This window comes from Protobothrops mucrosquamatus, unplaced genomic scaffold (assembly GCF_001527695.2).
Source record: "Protobothrops mucrosquamatus isolate PMUCROS unplaced genomic scaffold, P.Mucros_1.0 scaffold1865, whole genome shotgun sequence".
In the NCBI taxonomy this organism is placed as follows: domain Eukaryota; kingdom Metazoa; phylum Chordata; class Lepidosauria; order Squamata; family Viperidae; genus Protobothrops; species Protobothrops mucrosquamatus.
Window position 1 is genome coordinate 166,946 of NW_015387994.1, and position 8,338 is coordinate 175,283.

The 8,338-nt window shown below is 46.8% G+C and overlaps 1 protein-coding gene across 1 annotated transcript in view; it reads left to right on the plus strand.

The window, feature by feature from the left end:
- The window catches only part of DHX40 (DEAH-box helicase 40), a 38,817-nt gene that overhangs the window by 17,829 nt on the left and 12,650 nt on the right, over positions 1-8,338 (plus strand). The window contains exons 5-9 of the mRNA XM_029285571.1: positions 1,124-1,190; positions 2,198-2,329; positions 4,166-4,265; positions 5,362-5,448; positions 7,523-7,705. Coding sequence (XP_029141404.1) covers positions 1,124-1,190; positions 2,198-2,329; positions 4,166-4,265; positions 5,362-5,448; positions 7,523-7,705 — 569 coding nt within the window. The remainder of the gene's footprint in view (positions 1-1,123; positions 1,191-2,197; positions 2,330-4,165; positions 4,266-5,361; positions 5,449-7,522; positions 7,706-8,338) is intronic.

Below are 8,338 nucleotides of genomic sequence, written 5' to 3' on the forward strand. Positions count from 1 at the left end.
AGATATCCGGGTCCGATGCCATGGAGCGCTTTAAAGATGATAGTCAACACCTTAAAGCGCACCCGGAAGGCCACAGGCAGCCAATGCAGCTCGCGCAGCAGCGGTGTCACGTGGGAGCGCTGAGTCCCCCCCAACACCGCCCGCGCGGCCGCATTTTGGACCAGCTGGAGCCTCCGGGTGCTCCTCAAGGGGAGCCCCAATATGAATAGAATAGAATAGAATAGAATAGAATGAAATAATATGAATAGAATTGAATAGAATAGAATAGAATATATGGAATTGAAGAATAGAATAGAATAGAATAGAATAGAATAGAATAGAATAGAATAGAATAGAATAGAATAGAATGAAATAATATGAATAGAATAGAATAAAATAAAATAAAATAATATGAATAGAATAGAATGAAATAATATGAATAGAATAGAATAGAATAGAATGAAATAATATGAATAGAATAGAATAGAATGAAATAATATGAATAGAATAGAATAGAATAGAATGAAATAATATGAATAGAATAGAATAGAATATATGGAATTGAAGAATAGAATAGAATAGAATAGAATGAAATAATATGAATAAAATAGAATAGAATACCATAGGATAGGATGGGATGGGATGGGATGGGATGGGATGGGATGGGATGGGATGGGATGGGATGGGATGGGATGGGATGGGATGGGATGGGATGGGATAGGATAGGATAGGATAGGATAGGATAGAATGAAATAATATGAATAGAATAGAATAGAATAGAATAGAATGAAATAATATGAATAGAATAGAATAGAATACCATAGAATAGAATACAATAGAATAGAATAGAACTTTATTTAGAATAGAATAGAATATGAATAGAATACCATAGAATAGAACTTTATTTAGAATAGAATAGAATAGAATAGAATAGAATAGAATAGAATAGAATAGAATAGAATAGGATCTTGGAGGTCTTCTAGTCAAGCCCCCTCCTCGAGCAAAAGAACGTATACCATTTCAGATTGGCTGAATGTTGGGCTCTGTTGTGGTTGTGAGTCGAAAACTACCTGTAGTATTTAGCACAGTGTAAAAAAATACAGTGCTTGAATACCTTCTAAAGTCTTACCGTTCTTTGCTTCAGACTATCAAAGTGACCTTGGATGTCCATGTGAATGGCTCGGCTGGAGACATCCTGGTTTTTCTGACAGGTAAGTGTTCTTTTGCTCCCAGGTTAGATGCTACCCTGTGGAGAATCACTATGCTCCTTCATATATAGGGAGTCCTTCACTTAAACAAGCATAATTGAACCTGGTATTATGGTCATAAGGCACTGTGGGTATTAAGCAGGTCACCCTGTGACCAAACCTGATTTTTTTTTAAATTTCTGATGGCGTTTGCCTTTGGAGATCCTCAGTCATCCAGGTCATGGTTGTCCCAAAGATGCTTTTTCAGGAGACAACTGGACTTTCTTGTTTTTCTTTGAAGATGTTTCGCTTCCCATCCAAGAAGCTTCTTCAGTTCTGACTGGATGGTGGGGAATGGGAGGATTTATACTCCTTGCAGACAGCTGGTCATTTGCATTCTCTTAGAGAGTCGTTGAGGCCACCTGGAGGTTTGCCTGTATCCTCAGGGTCACCTGAGTGGTGCAAATGGGTGTGGCGCCTTCTTGGCTGCAGGATGTTTTCTGTCCTGTGTACCTTCAGCCTGCGCCTGTCTTCAACAGGGAAGGGACCCAGGTCTGCAGCTTAAAAGTAACACCTCCCCTCCTTAATCTAAAGTTGAAATGCAGAGGCTGCCAAAATTTCATCCTTGACACACGCCCCATTATACCACCTTTTTATCATGTTTGTCAAGTGAATCACTGCAGTTCAGTGAACCATGTGGTCATTAAACGAGTCAAGCTCCCTCCATTGACTTTTCTTTGGAAGCCGGCTGGGAAGGTCGCCAATGCGTGATCATATGACCCCCAGGATATCACTGCAACCATATTAAATACATGCCAATCACCCAACATCCAGTTTTTGATCACACGACCGAGGTGACGATGCAGCCGTCGTGAGTGTGACTCCCTGGCTGCAAGTCACTTTTTTTTCCAGTGCCATTCTAACTTTGAATGGTTGCTAAACGAACGGTTCTTAAGTTCCAAGTCTGCCTGTGTCCTTTCTCACGGTTCTTCAGAACAATGTCTTAAAATGAGTTTGTGGTTTCGCACTAGGGCAATCGGAGATCGAAAGAGCTTGCGAGCTTCTTTTCCAAAAAGCCGAGATGATAGATTACCGCTTTGACGTAAGAGAGCGCTCCGTGGAAGGCTTACTTATCTTGCCCCTGTACGGATGCATGCCAACAGGTGAGAGAACTTCTTTTATTGCCTGTGTTAGGATTTTCTCGCTGTGAGTCCTTATGTCATGCCTCCGTCCGAGCCTGACTCTGAGGATGACATGGAATTCCCTGTTGAGGCCCAGGAGGGGGTGTCTGTGGCTTCGGAGGACTGTGGGGAGGAACTGGCTGAAGCAGGCCAGGGCCCTTCAAGTTTGGAACAGGGAAGGCAGAGCTCAGGCGAGGAGCAAGGCCCCTTCCCACTAGATCCCAGAGCAAGGAGAGCAGAGAGGAGGAGGGAACAACGGAGGCAGGCTCACTTGCTCAGGAGGAGAGCGTCACGCCCCACTCCACAAGGCACACCTGGGGAGTAGGTATTTAAGGAGACGCTGTGGGGTGGGGCATTTGCCAGGAACAAACATGAAGTCTTATGATGTGAACTCTTGTACCTGGACTCTTTGTATTTTGGATCAAGTCTGTTTCCTGCTGAGTTCTCTTTGCTGTCCTCAGCTTTGCAGTTTGCAGGTTACAGGCAAGCTGGGCGTTGAAAAGATCATATTTTGTTTGTTATCTGTTTTACTTTAAAGAATTGTTTAACTCTGTTGGCTGTTTTATTGAACTTGTGCCAGCATATGTGGAGGCTGTTGGATGAATGTTGGCAGGGCTTACAAAGACAATTATTCCGACCAGCTAAGTGCTTTGCCTCCATTCGGGGCCCTGGGTCATCACACCTTACATCTACTGCATTGTGCAGCATTCGAGCCGTGGTGGCGCATAGTGGTTAGGATGCGGTATTGCAGGCTAACTCTGCCCACTGCCAGGAGTTCGATCCTCACCGGCTCAAGGTCGACTCGGCCTTCCATCCTTACAAGTTCGGTAAAACGAGGACCCAGATTGTTGGGGGCAAAATGCTGACTCTGTAAACCGCTTAGAGAGGGCTGTAAAGCACTGTGGAGCGGTCTATAAGTCTAAGTGCCATTGCTATTCTCTAAAAAGTTGTGAGAAGATTCTCTTTATCCTTTTTTCAAATCTCATTTGGCTCCCAGAGGCGTGGAGGTTTTTCAAGAAAAAAATTGGACAACCATTTCAGTAAAATTGTATAAAGTCTCCTGCCCCCGGCAGTGGGTTGGTCTAGAAGACCTCCATGATCCCTTCCAGCCCTATGATTCTGGGAAAAGAGAAACTGGTGTTTTGCAGGGGTCTTGGGACCTATTCTTGCTGCCCTCTTAGTGCGCTTGGCTACAGGTCCCAATATCTTCAACTGTGCTGGCTGAGGATGATAGCAGTTGTAGTCCAGGTCAGATCCCTCCTTGCTGTCTCGCCTGGCTGGCGGCTGGATTGTGGCCGAGTCCAATTTCACAAGGTTTCGCTTTTAATCTTTGCAAAACCTGTACACCTTCAGCGACAGGTGTTCCTTTCCTCTATTGCAGTGATGGAGAACCTTTTAGAGACCGAGTGCCCGAACTGCAACCCAAAACCCACTTATGTATCGTCGGGTGCCGGGCGTGGCCCATTGGGTGGGCATGGCCCATTGGGTGGGTGTGGGCCATTGGGTGGGCGTGGCTGCGGTGGTAACAGCAGACTGGGTGGGACTAAAAAGTTCAATCAATCAATTCCAACTTTGCAAGATCTTTTTTTTCCCCACGAGAAGTTGAAATTGACTGATTTGATTGAACCTGGGTTTTTTTGCACACGGCGGGAGAGGCCTAAAGTGAAAAGGTTTTATAAAACCCAGCTGAAGGCCTAGGACTGGGGCTACGACACGCGTGCCCACAGAGAGGGCTCTGCGTGCCACCTGTGGCACGCGTGCCATAGGTTTGCCACTACGGCTCTATTGCATTCTTCTGACACTGTTTTTGTCACTTAGATCAGCAGAGACGGATATTCCTGCCGCCTCCGCCAGGGATCAGGAAATGCGTCGTGTCCACAAATATCGCAGCAACATCTTTGACCATTGATGGGATCAAGTAAGAGTTCTCGATTGGATGTTTAGCTGGGCCTGTGGTTGAACTAGGGCAGACATGTCAAACACAAGGCCCGGGGGCTGGATGCGGAGCCAATGTACAATTTTGTGGTGGCCATCTTGGCACTTGCCCCGGTGGACCATGCCTTGGCACTTGCCCCAGTCCCACCCCCTTCTGCCAGAGATCCTCAGATCTGTCCCACTCCTGCCCAGGCCCCCACTGGCACCCTTGACGCGAACAATGTAGAACTGGCCACACCCACCCAGTAGGCCACACCCACTCCATCCACGCCCACTCAATAGGCCGCACCCACCCTGGCCACACCCACCTGGCCCCCCAAGGTCAACCGCAATGCTGATGCGGCCCTCAGTGAAATTGAATTTGACACCCCTGAACTAGGGAGTTGTTTAATGCAGTTAGTCATCAAGTTACAACCGTACAGATTGTCTTCGATTTACAAACATTTGTTTAGTAGCTGTTTGAAATTACAGCAATACTTTGAAAAGCGTCTTAGGACCATAGCAGCATTCCTAGAGTCATAGGATCTAAATTCAGACCCTTGGCAACTGACTCACATTTATGACGGTTGCAGTGTCCCAGGGTCAGGTGATCCCCTTTTGCGACCTTCTGACAAGCAAAGTCATTGGGGGAAACCAGAGTCACTTAACAACCCTGTTACTGAATGTACAACTGAAATTGATTCATTGAATAAATGTGGCAAGAAAAGCGGTAAAATGGGGCAAAATTCATTGAACAAATGTCTCACTTAGCAACAGAAATGTTGGGCTCAGTTGTAGTCCTAAGTTGAGGACTACCTGTTTTTAGTATCGCCTGTTCACCGCCCTGAGTCCCGCAAGGGAGATAGGGCGGTATATAAATTTAATAAATAAATAAATAATTAATAAATACCTGTAATTGAGCCTGGCAATTAACGGTTGTAAGTCATGAAGGTCGTGAAGTGGGTCATATGGAGGCAGGACTCCTTGCAGAAGCCAAGGGAGGGGTCTGCAATCACATTGGTAGTCCTTAACCATGTGAATAGAGGTGCGCTCCCAATTTGGTAAGATTTACATTTCTGTCTTCCCTTTTTTTTTTCCAGGTATGTGGTTGATAGTGGGTTTGTGAAGCAGTTAAGCCACAACCCAAGAGTTGGCTTGGACGTGCTGGAGGTGGTGCCAATTTCGAAGTAAGCCCGATGGAAATCTTGGTTTAGCTTTGCATCCAGGTAGTTCTCAACTTATGACCACAATTCAGATCGGAACTTCTGTTATTATATGCAATGTGGTCATTAAGTCAGTCTGTCAACATCCAACTCGAGGATCCAAGTAAAACTCCAGATTCATTCTGTTTCTGAAAATCTTATCGTTTATTGAATACACGGCATGGTAATGTTGAAGCAAAACTAACTCTGAGGTTCCCAGACACCAGTTCATAGAATTAAACAATAATTTCCCCGGCTAAACCCCCAACCTCCCCAGTACTCCATGTAAACAATTTCACTTTGTTATGGGAACCGTCTGCTGCTTCTCCGCACCCGGTGCGGTGTCCTTGGAAAGGTTTCCGGCTCTGATGGTGTTCAGCAGAATCGTAGAGGTTTTGTTTCTCCATCTAATCCATTCTAAAGCAACACTTCCCCCCCCCTTACTGTAATGGCAAGTTGAAATGAAGAGTTTCATTCTCGACGCAGTCATCGTGTCAGCACGCTTGATTTTACGATCTTTTTTTGCCAAGTGAATCACATGGCTGTTAAGTGAATCCTGTTTCCCCCCAATGTTGGAAGTTGGCTGGTAAAGCACTCGGTCTCTAAAAGGTTCGCCATCACTGCCCTATAGCAGGGCTTTTCAACCTTTTCACCCATTGTACCACTTTTGGGATATGGCAATATCCGAGTACCACCAGTCGCCTAGCAAGGTGTCAAAAACTTTCTCCTGTCTGAGGTTTCCATTGTTGTGAGCATTTCTGTTGAGGATTGGCAGTGGGGGTGGGGTGGGGGGTGTTTGGTTTTTATTCCCCCGTCTGCTGAGTGGTTGCAGCAGGTTTTGGTCACTTCACGTGACCCTGGTACACTGTGACCGTCATAAATATGAGTTGCCAAACATCTGAATGTAAATCACAAGACCCTGGAGATGCTGCAACATTCCAGCTGATCGGCACTTCCTCTGGGCTCAGCAGAAGTGCCAGGATCAGCGCCGAGCTCCAGCTGGAGCCTGGCGTTGATCCTGGCACTTCCACTGAGCCCTGACAGTCCCGAAGAAGCACAGATCATCTGGAAAGCGGTACTGATCCTGGTGCTTCCGCTGAGCCCTGACAGCCCTGCAGCTCCAGCCATCTCTCGCTCAGGCTTGTGCGGTGCTGCCACCGGTTCAGTCATTCCCCTCCCCCGCTACCACTTTTATAGGATGGTCGCGTACCACCTGCCAGGTGCCAATGTACCACAGGTGGTACCCGTACCACTGGTTGAAAAGCCCTGCCCTATAGCATCGTCTTGAGGGAAGAAGTTGAAACACTTTATGTCCAGATTGTGTGGGGCCTGTAGATATTTTCTCAGCCCTCTTTCTGGTTCCTGAAGTATAGACATCCTCAGTGGAAGGCAGGCTGGTTGCAACTGTTTTTTTCTGCAGTCCTAACTCTTCGTTGAAATCCGTGTCTGTCTTGTTTGGTTGCAGTGCCAAACAAGACAGACATAGAGGTGCAGATGACAGACTCAGATTACTCCTCCTCCTCCTCTGATGACTACCACATAACATAGTGGGAAACTTGCCTTGCCTCTTAAGATAGAGGGTCTTGAATCTGTAGCCAGCGGGCCGCAGGAATGGCTGGCGAGTCCACGTACATGTGCGTGCACTCCCCACTCACTCTGGCAGCTCCGTTTGCGCATGTGCGGGGGTGCTAGCGACACCACAAGCATCATGCGGTCGCTAGCAGCCCGCTTGCACATGTGCATGGCCACTAGCGGCCTGTTTGTGGGTGCTAACATCCCGCTTGCGCGGGCGCGCAGGCACCAGCACTACCGCCTGCACTGCTGCGGGTGCACGCAGTTCACTTGCGCATGCGGTCCACTTGCATATGCGTGCAGTGCTGGCGCCATCGTACATGTGCCTGTTTGTGCATGCACGCGTGCACAGACACATTTCTCTGCTCTTCCCTTTCCCTCTGGGATCTCTGTCTTAAGACCAAAAGGGTCCATGAGCCGGGCAACATTTCAGAATTTTGCCAAATAAAAAATTGAGATGTTCTGTTTTTCAATGTACTGCTTCTAGGAGCGAGGCGGTGCAGCGTGCAGGCCGAGCCGGTAGAACAGCATCTGGGAAATGCTTCCGGGTCTATAACAAGGAATTCTGGGAACAGTGCATGCCCGACCACATGGTTCCAGAGATCCAACGGACCAGTTTGACCTCAGTGATGCTGACTTTGAAGTGCCTGGCCATCCACAACGTAATCAGGTAACCCTTGGCATGGGTCTTGTTTGTCAAATGCTGAGTTAGGAAGCCATGTTCTGATTGGCGCTCAGCCTCTGGAGCTATTGTTTTTTTCTCTGCCCAGCCTACCCTGCAAGTTTGTTGTTGGTACAGGTAGTCCTCGACGTATGACCACAATTGAGCCCATCATTTCTGTTGCTAAGCAAGATAGTTGTTTAGTGAGTTTGGCCCCATTTTATGACCTTCCTTGCCACAGTTGTTAAGTGAATCACTGCAGTTGTTAAGTTAGTCATGTGGTTGTTAAGTGAATCTGACTTTCCCCGTTGACTTGGCTTGTCAGAAGGGATACATGTAATCCCGGGATACCGAACTGTCATAAATATGAGCCAGGTGCCAAGTGTCTTGAGTTTTGATCACATAACCGTAGGGACGCTACAGCGGTCACATGAAAAACGGTCCTCTTTTTTCAATGCCGTTGTAACTTCAGACAGTCACTAAACGAATGATCGTAAGCCGACGACTACCTGTATTTGGAGATTATGTTTTCCAACCAGGAATTTTGCACAGCCTACATAAATCAGATGGTGCTTTTATTGATTTCCACATTGGTCTTGCCAGGTCCACCAGGTAGACCGGATCAGGAAATCAACTCCATAG